At 39.0% G+C, this 22,802-nt stretch overlaps 1 protein-coding gene and 1 long non-coding RNA gene across 2 annotated transcripts in view; one reads left to right on the forward strand and one right to left on the reverse strand.

The window, feature by feature from the left end:
* The window catches only part of LOC125879686 (uncharacterized), a 162,448-nt gene that overhangs the window by 120,192 nt on the left and 19,454 nt on the right, over positions 1-22,802 (forward strand). The window lies entirely within an intron of this gene.
* LOC125879676 (RNA binding protein fox-1 homolog 3-like) overlaps positions 14,977-22,802 on the reverse strand; it is a 574,563-nt gene continuing 566,737 nt past the window's right edge. Inside the window, exon 14 of the mRNA XM_049561655.1 lies at positions 14,977-22,379. Within this exon, the coding sequence (XP_049417612.1) occupies positions 22,377-22,379 (3 nt within the window). The 3' untranslated portion in view covers positions 14,977-22,376. The remainder of the gene's footprint in view (positions 22,380-22,802) is intronic.

Genomic DNA, 22,802 nt, shown 5'->3' on the forward strand with positions numbered 1-22,802 from the left:
ACATAACTGTACTGCAGAGACTGTTTGCTCCAACAAGACATCCATACCTGCTTATAGTCAGGTTTATTTATAGAATCCCGAATCACAAGTGTGTCAATTATTGACATTACTACTACTTTGATAATTGATATTGAAGTTATATTAACTCCATACATTTTTTGTATACTTTTGGTCTGGTTCTCTTTTTATGATTTGCGTTGGGCACCTAAGTTACAGTCAAGGGAAGTATTTAGAAGGGAATTCAGACAATAGTTTTCTTCAAATTCTGTGTCAAAAACTTGGGAAAGACACTTGAAAGATGACAATGCCCTCATACACAAAGCTGGGTCTATATCGAAATAGTTCTCCCACTTTGGTGTGCAAAAACTTGATGTGTCTGCACAGATCCCTGACATCAACCCCATCCAATACATTTGAGATAAACTTGAAAGCCAGACTTTATCACTCAACATCATTATTGCACATCACTAATGCCGTCTTGGCCAGGTTTGTAACGGTTCGTTTATGTGTACCGAACTGTCACGATCCAGTCCACACAGCTGCACGCAGAATACACAGTATGCAGATTGATGCACGTAATGCAGAACCAAAGTTCCTAAGTGTAAATTCTTATGATTTTTAGCTGTATGCCATTAGCAACATGTACTGGGAATAGCACAACAAGCTCATTGGCGTGCAAGTCACTCACTGTGACGAGCACGAATGAAATGCTGGAGCTGAAAGAGCTGTCTGCAGGACTCCGGTCAGCTACAACAGCAACAGAAAGAGATGTGATGATGGCTTGTTGGCGTTGTAGGGGATGTTTATTGGACCCACGCTGACACCATCACCCAGAGGTGCCAGTCACCAGGATGATAAATGTTTGGGTGCTTTGAAAGTTTAGATATAATGAAGGTAGAACAATCATAACACTTGCTTTTATTATACTCTGTGTTTTGGTGTTTTGAATTTCATAGTGAATAGATTCAGTTTTATAGCCTGTTGTGACGTGCTGCCTTTGCAAAATTGTTTAGTGTTCGTACAGTGTAATGCCGAAGTATTTATATTGTTTCTTATTTTTTATTAATGACAAAAGTTGCCAGTTGGAAAAGTGTCACCTCAGTACCTAGCAGGAGGATTTTATTTGTCACTTGCACTACTTTCTCTCAAAATAAAGGAAAACAAATATATCCTTATGCATTTTTTTTTCCTGCTGTACCAAACTTAGACTGAACCGTAACTCCTAAACCAGGGTATTGACCGAAGCTTGACTTTGTTTACTGTTTACTCCCCTACTCTTGACTAAAATCTCTGCAGCTACATCTTGTAGAACACCTGGAAGCAGAAGACTACTGTATTTGGAGGTCCACATGCTTAATGGCCATGTAGAAATAAAGTGCCTCTATTACAGTTTTTAAAAATGCCCCTTAGTGTTCATTAACATGCCATGGTTTTAATCAACAGATCATTTAAGTAGTGATTGTTTTTTTCCTCTCCAGTATAACAATGGAAATAGGGTTGGCATCAGATATCAGCCTGAGCTGAATCCAGTGCAGTCCTTTTATTTCCTCCTGTGTGCTGTGGCAGGCTCAGAGGTCTGATTAAGGACGTTCTCTGTGGGTGAACGTCACTTGTTAGCACCATCCCGGAGACTTCACGCACATGCTGAGGCTGAGAAGTGTGTCCTCAGCACCTGCACAGACGGCTGTTGTCATGACCAGTGTGTCAGCGCCCTCTAAAGGCTGCTCAGATAGAGAGAGCGAGCCTGACACCATGCAAGCACTGTTCAATATGATTCAGTGTCCAAAGCTTAGCCCTTTTGGCTTAAAGTGGGGAAATATGGATGAAAAAAAAACTGCATTTGTGAGGTATCCACAATTTTCCATGCTCTACATGCAGGGCACCCACCTGCATGGGCCTTTTTGGCTCTGGTACTACTAGGGCAGCCTTGCCAACCAGTTCTATAATCCACAGGGTGAATAAAAATGGATTTGGCTGGAACAGACGCCCAGTAAGCCGCCTTAAACCAACAGGCAGGATCGTCCACAACACAGATTCTCTCATGTACATCCCCATTTTTCACAGGTCATACACTCCAACCTGCAGGTCTGTAAGTGTTTTTATTCCAGAGCCTCTTATCTGAAGTTAGATTTACCATGCAAAGACAAATAACAGAAGCCTAAATAGCTTCTTAAAATTATCCTGCTGGTCCTCTTGAGACTAAAGGTTCAGAATAAATCATTTAAATCTCATTAGTAATAATGTCCAGCACAGGCTGAGACAGATGCACAGGTTGACAGCAGAGAGAGAAAGACACCTCTAAAAATGCGTCTTCATGAGCTCACTCACTGTCTGAATGCTCTGTACGTCTTGTGACTTTTTTCTACCAATGAAGCGGCATAACTGCACGTTTGTGGAGCACGGAGGCCGGCGGAGTGAGTGTGTGTTTCCTGGCACCACATCCTCTCCTCCCTCCGTCTCCAGAGGCCTCGGACAACAGACGGGTCACAGCGAAGCCACATTTTAAATCCGGTGTGCAGATGGACACCAGTAGTTGTTCTAAATCCTGAGCGCCTTGGCACCGGGCGGCAGCAGAGAGAGGAGAGCAGGCCTGGACCGATACGTCCTCATGTCGATATTGTGTTTTCGCTGTAAACCACATGTTGCCTGGTTGAAACAGTTTTACGTGTGATATCAGAGCTCCCTCCTTGATATCAACAAAAAAGCCTCTGAAAGAGCATTTGTCAGGTATTTAACATGCTGCAAATGTCCCCTGTCACACTTGAATAGTTTAGTTTGTGATAACATGCTGAAATGCTCCATTTTAATTAATATAAATACAAGAATTATATTTAAAAAAGGTGGAATATAATTGTGATAAATACAGTATATTATTGGCCAAAATGATTCCAGTGTACTGCAGTAGTAGCTCCAGACGTCTGGATTGTAATATCTGTAATATGATTAATTTAGTTTTGCAGAATTAATGTGTAAATAATTTCTTGTTGTGGCTTAATTTGAAAAAGATAATTACTGAGCATGTGTCATGCTTAGATAAACAGTAGTATTGTATCACAGTTCGGCCTGTTGGTCACCCAAATTACAAAAGAACATTTTTTAACTTTAATTTTAATTTAATGATACATATTTGGGTGAATCTCACCTCAAAGTAGATTGGGTTATAGTTGAGACTTGATGTGGGATGATGACTGTTATTAAAGACTTTCTCTACGACTTTTGGCAAGTTTGAGCTCATCAATTTTTAGTGTTCCCAAATGTATGCTATGTTGCACCTCTTCTGTACTATGTTTCAGTTTTTCACCTTTCTTGATTCAAAATTAAGTCAGAAAATATTTTTTTTAGACGGAGCCTGGAAATATTAGCCGTGAGCAGCTTTTAAGAAATATTGGTAACTTAGTCTTTCAGATATATTGGTCTGACCGGGGAGGGTGGGATGATTGAGTCAGAGTGTGAGAGGTAGAGAGACAGCAGTCAGGTACATTGATAAATAAGAGGAAACTGTTTGATTCATTACTTATAAAATGATGATGAAATGAGTTTTCTTATTGATTCTTTCCACATCTGATTATTTAGTCAGATATTTTCATGTCGACTTAAGTCTTCCATCTTCTCACTTCAGAATCTTAAACTCTTAAATCCTCTGCTACATCTCTTCATCTCTGATTCACCTGTATCCTGCTATTCTTTTTTTGTTTCACCTCGCTGGTATGAATCCACATGTCTTTCTCTTTATCTGATCTCACCTCTGAGCTCCTCTGCTGACAGTGTACTTAAGTTGTAACATCGCTCCACTTTTTCCCACAGTTTGCATTTTTTTGTTTGTTTGTTTGTTTTGTTTTTTTGCCCGTAACAGATTGAGTGCATTTTGGGATTGGGTAAAAAAAAAATCATCACTGCAGGGGGCAAATTTAAGGAAACTCATTTGTCTTTTTAGCCTCCTAATGGCGAGTGCAGCAAAGAAAAGAATCACATTTTTAGAGAAACACGATTCCTCACCTTGTCCTAACTTCTTTTGCACCAGAGCCTTTTACTTGTGTTATTTAATCTGTGATTTTGTCTTTAATCAGTCTTTCTAAAAAGCAGAAAGATAGTCCTTGTTATGAGATAAATGGGCAGTGACAGAGCCATTGTCATTTTATCCAAGAAAAAAACATGTTCATGTTCAACACCTACGTACACCTCAAATGTGGCTTTGACTGTGTGTCAATAAATAAAATGAATGGGGCAGGCTTTATTTCTATTATTTAGACGATTGTCCAGTGTTTGTAGAGACACATGGTTGCTAGCTTGTACATTCTCATGTATTTTCATTTGCTTAGCTCCTCACAACTCGCAGTAACTTGTGCTTCTTGACCAATTAAAAGTGTATGACTGTGTATGTGTGTATGTGACTGTGTATGTGTGTACGTGGGAACTTAGATGTTGCGGGCTTGTGGTCTTGTGTATAATATGAAACAGTCTTGCAGGAGTCACTGAACATTATGTTTGACTATGGAAGGTTTTATTTATGCTGCCTTTGGCTAAACTTTCAGTGCCGTCTGTATCACTAGGTGCTTCGATCTGCACAACTTTCTCATTCTCAGAACAGCCCAATGTAGCCTAAAAGTTTATCTGTATCCTGAACATCTTGTACATATGACATACCGTCATATACGTAGGAGATTAAAACCCATGTGTAGGAGATAAAATCTTGTATGTATTACGTATCTTGTTGGAGATAACATCTCATGAGTAGAAGATACATTGTACGTAAAAGATAAACTCTCTTTCCTCTTTCTCCATTTTCTTTTTCTCAGCCTCATTTCCACATTTCTCCATCTGTCGCTGCTGTAGTTGATCTGCTGCTTCGTGCCATCATAGTAAGTTTTTTCATGCCCGGCCCTCAGATCACACAATTCCTCGTCTGACCTTGCATTACCCACAAGGCTGTGGGTCATCAGCCGTGTGTTCACCTTATTCCACAAATTGTGGCTGGAGCTCCTGTTCTGTCGAGCCCAGCACTTTTGTTTCCATTTATAGCGCGGCGCTTTTCAGGATTCTTATCATTATTTTCCCTAATAGGTTGAAGGAGGGAAGGTGAGTTTCAGCCCGGCTGAATTCCTAATGACAGCACCTACACACTGTTGTAATGGGTATTAAACCACAATCATATTAAGCTGTCCAGAGTAGAGCGAGTGTCACGCAGGCAGGTATTTCATCTTGCCTTTGTGCTACATGTTTGAGGATGGGTGCTGCTGATGGGGTAGAACAACTTATTTAAAGGCAGTTTTGCAGCATGAAACATTGTGCAGGACATTTAGTGATATCATTTGTGTCCATGATTTGAGTGAAATATAATCAGTGACCCTGAGAGATTTCTTTTTTTAGCTGGTTGGAATGTGAAAATGATTCTGTGTAGTGTTAGTCAGTTGTCCTTTTATGCATTGATGTCAGCATTACAGCAATCAGCATTTTCCACCATAAAACATTACACCATAAAATATGTTCACCAATCTCTATAAACAGATTTTGCACATGAATGCAGAATCTCTCGGCAATGGGACAAGATTCCATTCTAGTTTCCATTTGTAGTCCGAGTAGCATTGACCAGAGGTGACACACATTTGTATGCAGTAACTGAACCTATGAACCTATGGGCTATTGTCTGACCATAGCTTAGCTTTTTATTAGCAACACACACACACACACACACATATATATATATATATATACACACACACACACACACACACACGTATATATATATATATATGTGTGTGTGTATATATATATGTATATATATATGTGTGTGTAGATAGATAGAAGAAAACAGGGACAAAGACAGCCTCTTCTATGGAGGTAATGCAAATAATTCAACACTGAAACAAACTATTCATTACTGTTCACTCGATAGTCACAGTAATTCTAACAATATATAAAATTTATGCTTTAAATCAAAATTCTAGTCTCCTTAAAGTATTGATTTAGTGATTAATTGAGGATCACATTTAACAACAATAAAACTATACTGAACATCGATTTACAAACTCTATAAACTCTGTGTCACTCTGCAGTTACACCTCCAAAACACTAGGGCTGCCTTTACACTACCATGTCTTGATGCCCAATTCCGATTTGTTGCCTATATTCGATTTTTCCTGACTGCTGTTTACATGTTCTATTCACCTTATTTTTCACGGAAACATAGAGGCAAAACAGAACACAGCCAGCTTCCGTTTTTTTGTGCGACACTTCCGGTCCAGCACTCTTGATCATTGTGTAAATGTCCCACGGTATTTGCTACAGTGACATTACTGCGTGCATGGAAATGTTTACATTACTGAAAGCAATTTTAAGGACTAACTTTAAATATTTGAAGTTAATCATTAAAGAATAAATGACCTGGAAAGCTGGCGCTGCTCCACATAATTTAAAAGGTAACTTAGCCTACACAGAGCGGTGGAAATGTCTGTGCAGCTGCAGACGGGTGCGGCTGGATGACTGCTAGGTACATGCTGATTCGGGTGCTATCAGAGCCTATCCGTGCATCACTATGGCTTAATAATCAACTCAGTCAATAAAAACAACCCGTCCTGTGTTAGGAGTGTATGTCGCTGACAGAAAGAAAGAAAGAAACATTAAAAAAAAAAGATGGAGAAGCAGCATACACCTCACATATTTATTTCTCACAGTTGTGCACATGTTTGGCTGGCATGCTGAAGCACCGTCTGTGTGTCGAGGGTGCGAGCCGCAGCTTCAGATGCTCAGGTAGAGACGCTATGTAGCCCGGTGTGTTTTTTCGCTGATTCGGCTCTGCAGGTTCTCTGCTGGTACACTGGAGACGGGGATCAAGCAGTTTGTCTCACTCGGGATAGATTGTGCTTTTTTGGTTCATAGTTTTTGATTGACGTGCGATTTATTCGGCTTGCCTTCCTTTCCCTCGCTCATGAGCACGTCATCAAAATGTGCTGTCGTCGCATTATTCATGACTTACGACATGGCTTGCCAGGAAATATCCGATCTGTTTGTTTCGATTACAGACCTATTGGCAGATATCTGAATCTGATCTGACAATATCCGATATCATGCGTTTTTTTTTTCCTGTTTACACGTTCATGTTACGGATCCGATCTGTGCCACTTGAGAGGAAAAAATCGGAACTGGGTCACTTGAACCATGTAATGTAAAGTAGGCCTAGTTGGCCACAGGGCTTCTGTGAAGTACTGTAAAGTTTAGTTGATTCAAAACACACCCAGAACACGCATTAAACATGACTTAATAGAGACCATTTCAAAAACAAGTACACAAATCAGCTTCACTAAAACTCGCAGCATTCACAGACAACCCCTAACCCTAACCCACAAATACAACATGCTAATGTTATTAGCACAAGCCTATGGCATTTTACGTTGTATGAATTATTAAAAACATCTTTTTTATAGTCAGCAGACTTCTCCTCTCATATAAAACCAGGGACAACAGCAACATTTAACAAAGGTAACGGCACACAATTTGGCTCCGTTACAACTCACAAGGTTCACTGACAAAACAACTGTCTTATACTAAACACATTTTCCAAACAAATATAACATGCTAACTTTATTAGCACAAGCCTATGGCATTTTACATTGTTTATATTATCCTAGCGAGGAGCAGAGATTTCCTTTGCTCATATGAAGCCAGGATAAATCACACACATGACTTAAAATGCTGTTTCTGTGGAGGCTTTATTGTCTTCACAATTTATTGTTTCTTATCTGTGAAATTAAAGTAAATGGTTTCAGCTTAACAAATAGACAGGAGGTCTGCAACACCGCCATGTGTAGTTACATTTCTGGGGAGGTACACGTAAGGCTACGACGTAGGCTGACACAGAAGTATAAATTCCGCTTAACATTTAACACTGACTGTTATAAACTGCTGAAAACTCTTTGTCACATATGTTTTACTCAAAATATCATTTTACACAAAATATCATTAAATAATCATAACTTCAGCCATCAGTGAAATGAATACAAAATAAAACATTTTACTTTGTGTATAAAATACATTAGTGAAGCTTTTTTTAGTTATCAGAAAAAATAGAGAGAAACATGGAGTCAGTGAGGAAAATATTTTCTCATAACATCCATCCTGTATCTGAAGCTGCATTTCCAACTGGAAACTTTAAATGTCAAAGAAATCTGGTCAAAGAATACGGTAAACACCGTTATTCTGCCACTGATCAGTTTAAACTTCATGCTAACAAGGTAATTCTGGTTACACTGCACTTTTTCTGGTAACAGCAGGAGTGGCAGCTTCTTTAACATTAACTTTCTCCTCTGTGGCCCAATAAAACGCTCCGTCAGTGGAACATCTGGTTGAACATAACCAGTGAAATTATTAGTGCATACACAGCAGTTTGGGCTTGAAGATGCTGCCAGACATAAAATGATGTTATGCTTGTTTCAGTGATGTGGTGTCAGTCTGATACTGAGCTCATTATCATCGTGCACTTGATGTGTGCAATGTATTTAGTGGATGCTCAAACCTCTGTGTGATTTACAGGTGTTTGTCTCCCTCTTGTGGATTGAAGGTGTAATTGCTACATTTTAAATTAAAGCAATATGAGTGATGCTGTGCATATGTAAGCTAAATGCTGCCAGCATAATTAATGAGCACCTTAATATGAGATTATTAGAACAAAATATTATCATCCACCCTGAGTGTGTTGGATGGTTGATGCTGCAGAAGGAGCATGTAATGCACAACCGTTGTCTTTTTATACTCGTATTATTTCTGGCTTTTTCGTATATTAACGAATAAATAGTTCCTGCACTCAGCACTTGTTGTGAGTCCAGAGTAAAACTTCTCAGAGCGATGTAAATGAAGCTGGCTGCAGATGGCTCTTAGCTGGGCCGAGCGCTGCAGTGTTAGCAGCAGATGGTGGAGTGCCGAGCTGATGGATGCACTGTCTAAAGCTCCAGACAAGAAACCTGCTGCTCCCCCTCTGTCTGCATCTCCCAAACATCCAGACAACACACACACACACACACACACACACACACACACACACACACACACACACAGTGTGCAAAGCACTGCAGTACGAACAAAATATGATGTATATTATGCAACTGATAAATGCTACATTAGTTGATTTATTAGACAAGTAAGTAGTGTTTTTTATATTCTCAGTTAATACGTGTTATAGTGTGTGATGGGACAAAGTCTGTTGAGTAATCAGGGTTTCTGCAGGTCAGTTTAAGTCCTATTTAATACTGCATAGAATCCCATTTAATATCTGGTGTCATCATGCAGTGTGAAGTGTGTAAGTGTGAAAGCGTGATGGAAAACCAGGGGCAGTATGACCTGGAACGGTTTACTATGTCACATTTTTTCAGTAGTTCCCAGCAGTATATAACAGTATCTCTTAATGATATAATTAATTTAATTAATGTCACCTGGATGTGGATCATTAAATGGATGAATGGATTAACCAAGTAAAAATGATTCATTTATTTATTTTTTTTTGCTGAAATACCAATATGAAATGATGAGCTTCCTAGCTAATGTAGCTAAAGTGAATGTTTGCGACAGGTCAGATAATGCCGCCTAATACTCCATTAAAAAAAAGATTAAACTGTCACAACAATACTGCTTTTGGTTTACAGGTGTGTGACATCACCCTACAGCCAGCAGTTGGATACACAAACATTTTATATCACTGCGATATGGCATTAGTGCTGCCCAGGCAATATTTCAAACTGTGAATTAAATTTATGACTTTAATATCCACTTTTTTAAGAACTTTCTGCAGGAAACTGAATTCAGTGTTTACTAAGACCTGCAGATAGTCAGGGAACACAGTCACTGAAGTGCATATGGAACCCTCGTGTGTTGCATTCAAACAATTCATTGATGATTAATTAAATGACAGCAGTTTTGACTTGCAATTAATAAGTTATCTATTACGAAAAAAGGCCAAATATTCTATGCCTTGGGTATTTTCTCTGTTTTTGTGTCACTGTAAATGAAATAGCTTTGGGTTTAAAATTGTTTGTCGGACAAAATTAATTTGAACACATCACTTTGGTTCTTTATAACTCACTCCATTGATGAATTACGGAATTAACCTCCCTGAGTTACATCTGATCCAATATACATTTTAATTAAATATATTTTTCCCCCACAACATAACACTGCAGTTCATTCATACATACAGGCTACAACAGAGTTACATTAGTAAAGCAGTTTAAATATTTCTTACTGTGGAATAACTCTTATTAAACACAATTTAGTGTGAATCAGAAGTTTTCTTTGGTGGTTTCTGTAATATGTTGCATTTTTCCCAGAGAATTGTGTATCTAATAAATGTATCTGCTGTGGAAGGAAGTTTTGGTAAAAGTCAACAAAATGCGTTAAGTTTTAAAACAACAGCAGCACTGAAAAGTTACAGATAACCTACATAATGCTGAAGAAAAGATAAAAATGACTGCAAGTAAAACAATTTAAACAGCAATCAGTGATGAAGAAACACTGCAGATGAATCAATAATAAAAATGGTGGCCTACACTTGTGCTTTGTAAATCATATTTTATCAGTTTCTTTATTTGCAATGAGTATTTACAATAACTAAAAATTTACAATAAAACTAAATTAAAAAAGAAAGAAAAGCAGTACAAATCTACACATATATAAATATCATGTACACAGTTTGTACACACTCCACATACAAGAGACATATTCATATTAAATATAAAAAAATAAAAGGGATTCAAGAGGTGGAAATGTTTTGTAAGCATACACAGATGCACATACACATGTACTCACATACACAGAGATGTATACACACACAATCCTCTGACAGCTGATGAATTAGTGTCATATAAATACTTGATTAAACTGAAGCTCAAACTGTGTTTTCAGCTGCTTTGGATTCATTTGGCTCATGAATCATCTTTGCTAATTTTATTTGCCGCCAAAATTAGGGAGGGAATTCTGTACCTACAAAATTGATAGTGCCTACAAATATTTGAGCTGTGTTTTTCTTTGACACCAACAGACTTGCTGTTTTGTCAGCCGCTCTCTGCTCCCCTCTGCTAGATGTGCCGTGACTTGATATATTGGGTCTTTTAGCCCCTGCTTTGGCTCAAATCCAAGGCCCATTTGTACAGATGGGGTTTTACGTGGGCCATTTTAGCAAAGCACCCTCCCCATAAAGCCAAAGTGTCTCATCGCTTCATAATTGTGTGATTATGGTCAATTGCTGTGGTTGGGGTGACAGATTCTATTCGAGCTCAACAGATGCTTTTATCATATTTTAGATCCCCATTTGACCTTAATCAACCGTTACATGTATGAATAAAACAGGGAGATAATATTTCACTCCTGAGGTGGATCAAGTGTCAGAGAGGATCTGCTGTGACAGAGGAGAGGGCGAGGCCGTGAGGGAAGATGGTCAAAGCTGAAAGCTGGTGCTGCTGAATGAATTATATGTCTACTGAGGCCTCTAGTAGATGTGTATGTGACTGATAGATGGTGCCACCAAGTGGGAATTAGATGACATTACACTTGCTGAAAAAAGGTGTAAAATACAGTCACAGCACAGTATACAGTATTGAATTTTGTATTTCAAACTGCTGCAGATGGCTCTTTATAATTATTGTCTATTAACTTAGTTTTCTCCAAAACATGTTTTCTGTTTACATGTTTTTTTGCGTACTAACAAAAGTATACCATTACTATGTTAAGTTACTCAGTAGGGGACCTTTTCTAGGAGCTCAGGAACTTTACTTGTGTGTCTACTGGAGGAACCATGGACTACATTCAAGTTAGAAACCTTTGCTCACTGGTCAAACACAAACGTTGCTGCTTGCTGCAGAACTTTCTTAGATAATTGTTGCTAGGTGGTCAAACACTTCACCGTTTAATACACATACTTCAGATGTTCTGGAATTTTCTACCCTTTTTCCATCTCTGCATGTTTCCTTTGCATCTCTTCATTGCCTTCATTACATGTCAGTGTCATGCCAAAGTAAATACACAGAGCAGCATATGACGTAGTCGTTCATTTACATGTGATCCAAACATTAATATATTATTTGCAGTTCTCCAGATGCAGTCAGAATACAAATAGGAAAGTGGCTTCTTAGAATCTGGAACAATTTAGACTGTGGTCTCAAAGTGTGACCCCTTTCTTGTGGAGCCCTCAATCGTGTGCTTAGTCCCTCGATTAGCACTCTGGGCTTTAGTTTCGCAGCGCAGCGCAGGGTGGCGAACCCCGCGCAGAGCTAGTTTCGAGCAGCGCAACCCGAGGCGCTTAGTTTGGTAGTTTGGCAGACTGAGGTGCGCTGAGATGGGTGTGGCGGCGCAGCGGGGGGAGGTGTTGACAGATCCAGCTTGACGCAGTGACAGTTTTGTGCCAAAAGGCTTCGCCAAAGGTGCGCTAAAAGCTCGCCAGCTGAAACCAGGTCTACTGTCAGCGCAGGCGGAGCGCAGCCGGTGTAAGCCGAAGTTTGGCTGACCAGCGGACAGTGCGCACACGTCACCTCACAGAACCTCACAGGCAGGTTTCCAGAATGTCAGGCACATTAATAATGCAATAAATACCCCAAAAACCACTATTCAATGCAACTATCTGCAGTCAGCACATAAATGTATCTCTATACCGACTGTCCCGTCACATCTGATGTCAGATCAAAGGGGATTGGCACCGTTTGGCACGTTTGGCACGCATAATGGAAACCCAACCTGATTTGATTAACAAAACTAATGAGTTCACATCCCTCTCAGCCAACCACAAACAGCCACAGCATCAGATAGGGAGTATATATTCAGCATCTGTCATCTTAGAAAAGTCCAAAGAAAAGAAACAGAGTGAGACTGCGAGAGAAAAAGAGAGTGCGCGCATGTGCGCGCGCACACGAGAGAAACACAACATTGATGTACAATTGTGGTGACCTCCTTCCAGGCTACCTTTGCATCGTCAGCCCGTGGAGGTCTGCTCGCAGTTCCATATATTCGGACACTGCGAGCTTGGACCTCCCGGACCAAAACATCAGTTTCCTCCTGGGAGAAGTTTGGCCGTCTGACGCTGCTGCTCTCTTCTGCCATGGCGAATTGAGTAAACTCTCATTACGCCTTCGCGCGGCGCATTTAAGGGCGAGGAGAGGGGCTCATTTGATTGGTGTGATGTGTGTAAAACCCACTCCACGCCTTCTCTCCTCCCTCTTTCCGACTTGCGCCGGTAGGAGGGACGGAGGTGGGAAAGAGGAGTGGCTGCGCCAGGCGCACGGTGTGCCAAACTTGCAAAATCCACTTGGCCACACCCAGTTGGCGAAGCACAGGTTTGCTGCGCCCCCGCCTTGCCCGGTCTGCGAAACTAGAGCCTTCCGTCTTCAATCTTTGAGAACCCCTGGCATGGTTTATCATAAAAAAAATTGTTATAGTATAATATGCCATGAAAAAAGTCATAGTACAGTTTATTTATTTTTTTTAAAAAAAGTCATAATATAATATGCCACAAAAAATCGTTTTAAAGTGTACCATAAAAAGAAATAGTTTATTATGCTATAAAAGTCATAATGAAGAATATAATTACAGAAGTCATAGTATAGTATGCTATAAAAAGTTAAAGTATGTTTAAAAAAGTTATAGTAAGTATAGTATGCTATAAAAAAGTCATAGTATAGTATGCTACAAAAAGTTACAGTAAAGTATGTTTAAAAAAAAGTCATGGTAAGTATAGTATGCTATAAAAAAAAACGTCACAGTATAAGCATAGTATAGTATAGTATGCTATAGTGAAGTATAGTATAGGATAGTATAGTATGCTATAAAAAAACGTTATAGTATAATATAGCATAGTATAGTATAGCAGTATAGTATAAAAAGTCATAGTGTAGTGTAATATAGTAAAAAAAAAAAGCCATAGCATAGAGAAGTATGGTATAAAAAGGCATAGTATAGTGTAGTATAGTATAATAAAATCATTGTATAGTGTAGTATAGCATAAAAACGTCATGGTGTAGTATAGTATAAAAAATTCATAGTATAGTGTAGTATAGTATAAAAAAGTCATAGTATAGTGTAGTATAATATAAAATAGTCATAGTATAGTGTAGTATAGTATCAAAAGTCATAGTATAGTAAAGTATAAAAAGCCATAGTATAGTATAAAAAAGACATAGTATAGTGTAGTATAGTATAAAAAGTCATAGTGTAGTTTAATATAGTAAAAAAGCCATAGCATAGTGAAGTATAGTATAAAAAAAGTCATAGTGTAGTATAGTATAAAAGGTCATAGTATAGTATGGTATAAAAAAGTTATAGTATAGTGTAGTATAGTATAAAAAAAGTCATAGTGTAGTATAGTATAAAAAAGTCATGTAGTGTAGTATAGTATTAAAAAGTCATAGTGTAGTATAGTATAAAAAAGTCACAGTATAGTGTAGTATAGTATAAAAGGTCATAGTATAGTATGGTATAAAAAAGTCATAGTATAGTGTAGTATAGTATAAAAAGTCATAGTATAGTATAGTATAGTATAGTATAGTATAGTACAGTATAAAAAGCCATAGTATAGTGTAGTATAGTATAAAAAGCCATAGTATAGTATAGTATAGTACAGTATAGTATAGTACAGTATAAAAGGTCACAGTATAGTGTAGTATAGAATAAAAAAGTCATACTATAGTATAGAATAAAAAGTCACAGTATAGTATAGTATAGTATAGTTTAGTGTAGTGTAGTATAGTATAATATAAAAAAGTCATAGTATAGTATAGAATAAAAAGTCACAGTATAGTATAGTATAGTTTAGTGTAGTGTAGTATAGTATAATATAAAAAAGTCATAGTATAGTATAGAGAAAACATTCTAAAGTGTATCATAAAAAGTAAAATAAAGTATGACATGAAAAAGTCATAGTATAGTGTATCAAAAATGCCCAAGTAGAGCATGTCATACAAATGTCAGAAACAATTCATAGTGTATTATATTTTGCAGGAGTTGTAGTATAGTATGCCTTAAAAAGAGCAAAAAAGAGAGTAGTATGCCACAGAAAATTCATAATATAATATATCAAAGAGGAAAAACAAAACATAGCATAGTATATCATAAAAACATAGTTGTATAGTATGGCATAAAAAGTCATAGTATAGTATGCCACAAAGAGGTCATAGCATTGTTTATCATACAAAGTCATTGTATCTTAAAGTTAGTTGAGTATGACATTAAAATATCATAAAAAATGTCTTAGTATGTCAAATAAGTCATATATGGTATATCATGAGAAAGTAATGTCATAGTATGCCTGAAAAAGTTTTATTGTTGTAGGTGTATTATATCTTAAAAGGTCGTAGTTTAGTATGTTGTAGAAGTCATACTGTAGTATAGTATGTCTCAAAAAAGCTATAGTATTGTATGCCATAAAATGTCATATTATAGTATGTCATAAATCATTATACTGTAAAAAAAAGTATGTCTCAAAAAAGTCATTGTACAGTGTATCTTACATTTAATACGCCATGGCTATTGCATCGAAAACTGGTTTCTATTCAACAGTGGAATTACGCTCCATTAGAGATTTCTATCTGTGAAGCTCCCTGTTGTTAGGATCGATGGGGCAGGTCAGGGTTATGCTTGATGCTAGAAAGGAGGCACTTAACTTAGCCAGGAATATGTTATGAATTTTTCTTCACAATTTGCATATATTTCTACTCTCTAATGCACGTTTAAGAAATTTTCTACATGTGTAGTGTAATTTAGAGAAAGACCCACTGGGCAGGGGTAGGTCAGGGTTAAAAAGCAATCAAAAGGTGCAGGTGTATATTTTATGTTACTTCTCTGTATCTGTTACTGTCTTTGTCATAATAGTAGGGCTGTATTACATGATGTACGCATTTATTACGAGATGGTCAAACAGTTATTTTATTTATTCTGCTGACTTTTATTGCCCTAATATGTACAAGTGTTGTGATATTGACAGCAGTTATTGGTTGATGTCATACCTGCAAGTTGCTTAAATAATAATTTAAAATAAAGAAGAAGAAGAAGAAGAAGAAGAAGAAAGCTACTGGTCACATGGCAACTACTGGCACCTTGTGAGTGTCAACAGAATTACAATCTGTAATTAATGCTAGTGCTGTTAGCTAACCTTAGCAATTTCGGTGGACAACTGGGCACTTTTTCTGTGTGGCCCGCAATCATATGCAGGCTCCCTAAATTTGCACTCAGTTATTACAACTTTGAGAACCTCAGATAAACAGGAGCATCAGTAGAAAGTAGCGTTAATATGTAGTATGGAATGGGGACGCATTGGACCCTTCATATGTGCCAAGATTGAGCCAGGTGATTCCTTACTGTGGCACACAATAGAAATCACAAAGCCTGGACTGTCAGATGAGCTTCATGCAAAATTATTTGTTCATTCTCAGCTGGAAAAAATTAAAAGTACTTACTGAGGAGTGTGTTTAGACACACTTTCACAGACTGAAAATTAGCACCTTTCCTTTTAACCCTGATTTTGATCACTCAATTTAAATGATGAAAGAAAGAAGTAAACGTCTGATTAAAGGGGTTTCATTTGAGGCCTTGGGCTAACAAACAAATTTAAAAATGATGCATAGCACATTTACCCATTGCACAGACCACATTGTTCACATTTTGATGTGGAACAGCAGTGACACAAATAACAACAGTGGTTTTTGGATTGTCAATTTTTCTTTCTCTTCCTTTTTTTGTCACAGACAAAAAAAAATCTCATCTCCCATTGTTTGTAGAGGCTCAAAGGATTAAACAAAGTCAACAATGATGGAGAGGCACTGATCTTTTGAAGTATTTACATTTGTGTGTTTTTGCCTCTCCTCCTTCCCCCTGAAGGCATGCGTCTATATTTTTCCTCAGTCTGAGTTTGTCTTCTCTCTGGTTGGGTAAATGGCGGCCTCGGCGACAGACAGGTGCTCTCCATCTTGTAAACCCGGAGGGGGTTTGGCATAAGACAAATGGGTCTGGGAGTGTCACCCCACCCCGTTCCACCTGGCTCATCTCACATGGTGTTGCAGTGATGTTGTGTCATGGGATTTGTAGTCTTACCGCAAGTCCCAGTCCGCCCCAAGCACGCAGTAACTCATCACTCACCACAAAACAGCGCCGAGACACCGCAGCTGAAGTAGACAAGTTTATTAATGATAATAATGAGGATGATGAGGATGATGATAATATTAATAATTAGTCATAATTATAATAACGTTAATGTCATAATAAATAGAACTCTTCATCTGAAGCACATAAAGAGAAGCATACAGAAAGAGAAAAAACAAAAACACAAAGTTCAGAGTACAGAGCCAGAGGAGGGGGCAGGGACTTCTAGAGACATTTTTTTTAACCTTTCAATATATCCATTTAATTTTTTAACATTTTTAAACTTTATTTAACTGGAACATTTACAAAAAGGAGAAAGAGATAGATTTTAAAAAATCCTTATAAATAAATTTTGTCATTATTAGAACAAAATACAAGATTTCGGGGAGTCAGAGGATGTAGTCGTCTTTTTTTTTTTTTTCTTTTTCCCCCTGAAAGGACAGCTGGGGGAGGAGGGGACAGGTAAGGAGGGGTGAGGGTTATTATGTACAGAACACCAGGAATACAAAAGGGGCCAGTCGACTCACATACTAGAAGGCTAGGGGTGGTGGGAGGAGGGTGTCGCATGGGGCGGGTCTGCCGGGGTCAGGGGGAGGCGGGGCGGACGCTAAAAGGGGACATCCTGTAAGTGTCACAGCTCAAGCAGTTGTGCTCAGGAAGATCAGGACCAGGTCATTATACAGAAGGCATCTGAAGGAGAGAAGGAAGGAAGGAAGGGAGGAAGGAAGCAAGGAAGGAAGGGAGGGTCACTTTAACCCCGCCCCCCGCTGAGGTGCAGGCTGGAGCTTTAGAGAGACCAACATGTTTGTAAAGGCAGAACTTCTCTGGACGCAGAAATAAACTCACTAGTTAAGTTAAAAATGTGTTTCAACAAGCAGAGACAAACAACCACAGTTCAGTAAGAGAGGAAAAAAAATACATCTAAAAATAAAATCCATACCTGACCACTGATTTAATAAATACGGCTACTAACATGGAAGACCAGCCAGACTATAGTTTGATTAGATACAATAATATCCCACTAGTAAATATCTTTTTTTCATATTGAAGACGGATCAAAATATGATGTGAAACAGATTGCACATTGTCACGAACCCACAGAAAATTCTAAGGCAATGAAATCTCTGGTGTGATCTTAAAGATTATTTTGTCAGCATTCAACTACAACTCCATGAGGTCAGAGAAACACTATCAAAGGCCCAATCCCATATTTTACTTCTACCCCTCCACTTTGCCCCTTCGGAACATTCGTCGTGAGTTGTCATCGATGGCACTTGTGTGAGTAGATGCAACTATGGCAATAATGGTATTATTACAATGACATTTGCTATGTGATGGAGACAAAAGCATGGACGCTTGTGATTCGTATACAACTTCAGTTTTCTGCTATAAATTGCTCACAAAAAAAATCAGTAACAACTGGAGCAACACTGCCGCTGGACATAAGTTACATTTTGTACACAATATGCCATCAAAAGGAGGGTGGAATGTGACACAGGAATATGTCAACATGTGGGACTGTCATGCACAAATCAGTAATAACAATGTAACGTTAGCTAGCTAGCTAGTTAGCGACCATACTACTTTTTTTGTTATGCTTGTTATTAAAAGAAGCACCAACATTAAGCTTAAATAATATGATTGTTATTGTGATATTTAAATCTTTACTACTGAAGAAAATACAGTTGTAGGTTTCTTTTGTTCCGACAGCCATCTTGGCGATGATTTCTCACAACACTCAGTTTGGCGTTTGCCTCTGAAAAACATCCATTTGGAGGGCCATGTTGCCCCAACACTTCGCCCTTCTCCATTCCAACAACAGTCGGGACACCTGCCCCTACACCTGAACATGCAATATGGAGGAGTAAAGGCTAAGTGGTGGGAGCAAGGGGTGTAAGCCTCATGGGAGCTGTAGTTGTTGAATGCTAACACAATAATTGAGTTATCTTTATTTCATACAGTAATGCAATGAAAGCTACTAGAACAGGAGCTAACTCTCTTTTCTTTTTTTTTTTCCTTTTCTTTTTTGTCCCCATAACAACTGCTCCACAACTGCAGAGCTGAGCGCCAGAGACAGGAAGTCAGCAAGTACTGAGAGACAGACTGACACATTGCTGGTTTAGGTGTTTTCATGGGTTTTGTTGACAATGAAAATATAGTGCCATCGCCTAAGATATTATTTTCTATTAACATCCTAGAGTAATAGATAACAGTGGTGTATTAACATGTGACATCATATCTGTTTTTGTTGCAAAGTGCATAGATCATTCAGTGGACAAAAAATCAGATCACATGACCAACCGTAATGCTAGTAAGCCAAAAATAGAAAATGAAAGCTTTGGTTCTTTATCTCTGTCAGTTAACTCCACCATTAAGCTGATTTTTGCCTCCCAGGAAGTTCCCGTCAAAGTAAAACTCCAACCTGCTCCCGAGTCGTCTCTGACCCACCACAAGTCTGTAGCGCTGTAAGTAGGCCAGATGAATCATGTGACTCTCAGAAACAAACCTACAGGTATAAAAATGCTAAGCCTGCATATGATCGCTGCATGGGAGAACAAATGACCGACTTTACCCCAATTAGACTTCACAACAGTTAGTTGCCATGATATAGATACTCTTTGTAATATATGAGAAGCTGTCTACAGATGAACAGAGGTCGCGTGGGTAGGAGCCCTGATTCAGAACAAGTTTCTTTTTTTAACCTGAAATAAGATGAAGTTAATCAAGAAGTGTGAGGTGAGATTTACTGTACAGGATATTAACAGTACATACTGTAGTTTTGTACAGGAAGTCAGGAGCTTAACCTAGTGTTACCTTCTTGGAACAATTCACAGAAAACCACTACCAACTAAGTAGTGTACCCTGAACTCTCAAACAAAGTTGTGCTTCACCCGAACCTGCTCGCCTCTGATAAAAAATATAAGAAAAAGAAAAAAAGAAAGAAAAAGTTTCTTCTCAGGGCCAGCAGGTTATTTCCAATATGCAATAAAAGCGCCTGCCCACCAGGGTCAGCATGAGAACAGCAGTTCATAAACCGAGGCTGCTGCAGGAAGCTGCGAGCTGCGCTTGATCAGCGGGCTCCTTATATTAGCAGAAGAGCGAGCTCTTCCTCAGCAGTGATGAGCGAATGAAATCTGGGTCACGTCAATACACATCCGGGCTCCGCTGTCATCACAGAGTCTCGCTGTCTCCTGATCAAAGAGCACTGAGACTGTGTGTTCAAATCATACTTTGGTTCAAGTAAGAAAAGAAAAATCAATATTCATAAACTTTTTTATCTGACACCCACAACACCTTGCGCTAATTAGCAAGTCTTCCCAGCTCCAATGAAGGGCTGAAATTACTGCAGATGTGATTCTTTTCCTGAAGTGTCTGTCGGGTAAAAGTAGGATGTGATGTTTTGCATTCAATGGGGCAAAATGTAGTATTGTGTGTAGTACTGCGTGTGTCGTCAATCTGTGAGTATCTGCACAGGGTGTGTGTGTTTGTTTGTGTTTGTGTTTGTTTGTGTGGTAAAGGGGGGATTCGGGGGAGATCAGTTCACACTATCACCATCACACTTTCAATCATATAACACATGATCACATGTTACAGTAAATATCAGGGACATATTTAGTTGGAGGGGGTCTGGTATCTATGTTCGGGGGCCAGAGGCTTTCCTGCCCACCCCCTCTACTCCCTGACATCACCACAGCCCATATAATAGATATGTATATATATTTATATACAGAAAAAGAATACATACTTATTGGACACCCTAGACATTAATGTACATTCAAAAAACTGAACCAACATTCTTGTTTAAACACGTTTACAGTGACTCTTCTGATATAAAGAATTAAGGTTTTCGTTTTTCCACCAAATTAAATCTTTTTTCCTCTTTAAAAGTTTTTCAGTGCTGCAAAAAAAAACCAAACAAACAAAAGAAACGCACAAACAAATATTCTCAGAATACATTGACCAAAAAAAAAAAATAAAATAAAATAAAATAAAATTGACAATTCAGCCCTCGTTCCTTGTTACCGTTAGATGGGCACTACTGTATTTCTATAATGTTTTATCTAGCGACATAGTCTATATGCCTCAGGCTTGTGTTTTGGTTATGCACCTGCTGATGTAGTACAATGGGATTATTCGATTATAATTCAATTTGTTACATGGACAATGATGAGTTATTCTCGTCAGGTGGAAACGTGCATCCTTGGTAGTTGTACGCACCTTATCATTGTTGGTCTGATAGTTTGTCCGTCGGTGCAGAGTGACACAAAGGCTTGGGCTCGGAGTCTGGCAGGTGAGTAAAGTCGGTGACTTCTGCGTTTTTTTTTTTTTCTCAAACTAGTCCTCAGTCATTGACCTCTGCTGGGGCGTGGAGAGGGGCAGACCGGGGAGGCTCGGCTTTATACCGTCTCACCGTCCCGCCGTGGCTCACCCCCCCACTCCCCAACACTGTAAACCAGTGACGCTGCCCATTGGGGAGGACGGGGATGCCCAATGGTGCTGCCAGGAGAAAGTGACATCACGACAGTATCCACGGGGGACGCTGCTAACAGTAGGCGCTGTCGGCCAGTGACACCGCAACAAGGAGGAAGGATCGACATCACCAGCTCGAAAAGTTAGGGAAGAAGTAAGGAAGGAGGTCTGGGGGGTGGGGTTGGAAGGAAGAAGGCGGAGCATTGAGACCAGGAGGCTGACCTTTGACTCCACCCACAGGAAGTACAGCGTAGAAAGTGCTTCTGCCTGGATGCCGAGCTCTCCCTGCCACCTTTCTGTTTATGTTTTTGTTTACACGTCCTCGGCGACAGAGCAGTGTGCCATAGAGAGAGGAGGGGGGGCTCCTCCCTCCTCCTTCCTGCATACCACAGAATCAGCATCAAGGGCCAACTGTTCATCTCCCTTACCAAAAAACATAAAAACAGATTTGTACATATATACTGCTTTATACACACTTTTTACCATTGTAAATCACAAAAGTATAGAAAAATAAAATGTTTTATAATAACGGGACACTTTTCATTCTCTCTCTGTCTTTTTTCTACCCGGCAAAAAGGTGGTCCCTGGTGGAAACTGGCTCACTCCGTCTGTCAAGTTTGTGGCTGGTTTGACACCGCTGCCGCGGCGCCACTTTGTACGCCTCCCGTCTTCCCTCGCCAGCCTCAGTAGAGGGACTCCTTCTCGTCTTCTTCTTATGTTATTTTCTTAAAGCTAGTTCTCCTCTCTTCGTTGTTTTCATCTGTGATGTCCATCAATACTGAGTACAGCTCTTCCTTTTGTATTTACTGGAAACAGGGGGAGAAAAGTGGGGAGACTGGTAAATATGCAGAATGGGATGTTATGAGAGGCATTTATAATGAGAGGTCTTATTAAAAGTCAGTGTGGAGCAGCAAGTTTATTCCTTTCTGAACAAGTTTTTAGGAGTGAGGATATTGTAAGAGAAAGTAAAGGCTAGGAAATAGCTCTTTGAAAAATAAAATACAAGTAAACATATGGGATAATGTATGGAATAAACAACACGCCTTCTGCAAAGCCCTCCTGCCACAACATTTTTTCCCGTCTATGTAATGTACAAGGAGGGAATGTTCACAATGTAAGGTTGAGACACACCGACAGAGTCAGAACAGCCGAAAGGAAACAACGTTTAAAACTCAACTGCAAAAAGTTTGAGAGCAGAGAGACAACAGCTTCATTCACTTTTCATCCCG

This window comes from Epinephelus fuscoguttatus, linkage group LG19 (assembly GCF_011397635.1).
Source record: "Epinephelus fuscoguttatus linkage group LG19, E.fuscoguttatus.final_Chr_v1".
NCBI classification, from domain to species: domain Eukaryota; kingdom Metazoa; phylum Chordata; class Actinopteri; order Perciformes; family Serranidae; genus Epinephelus; species Epinephelus fuscoguttatus.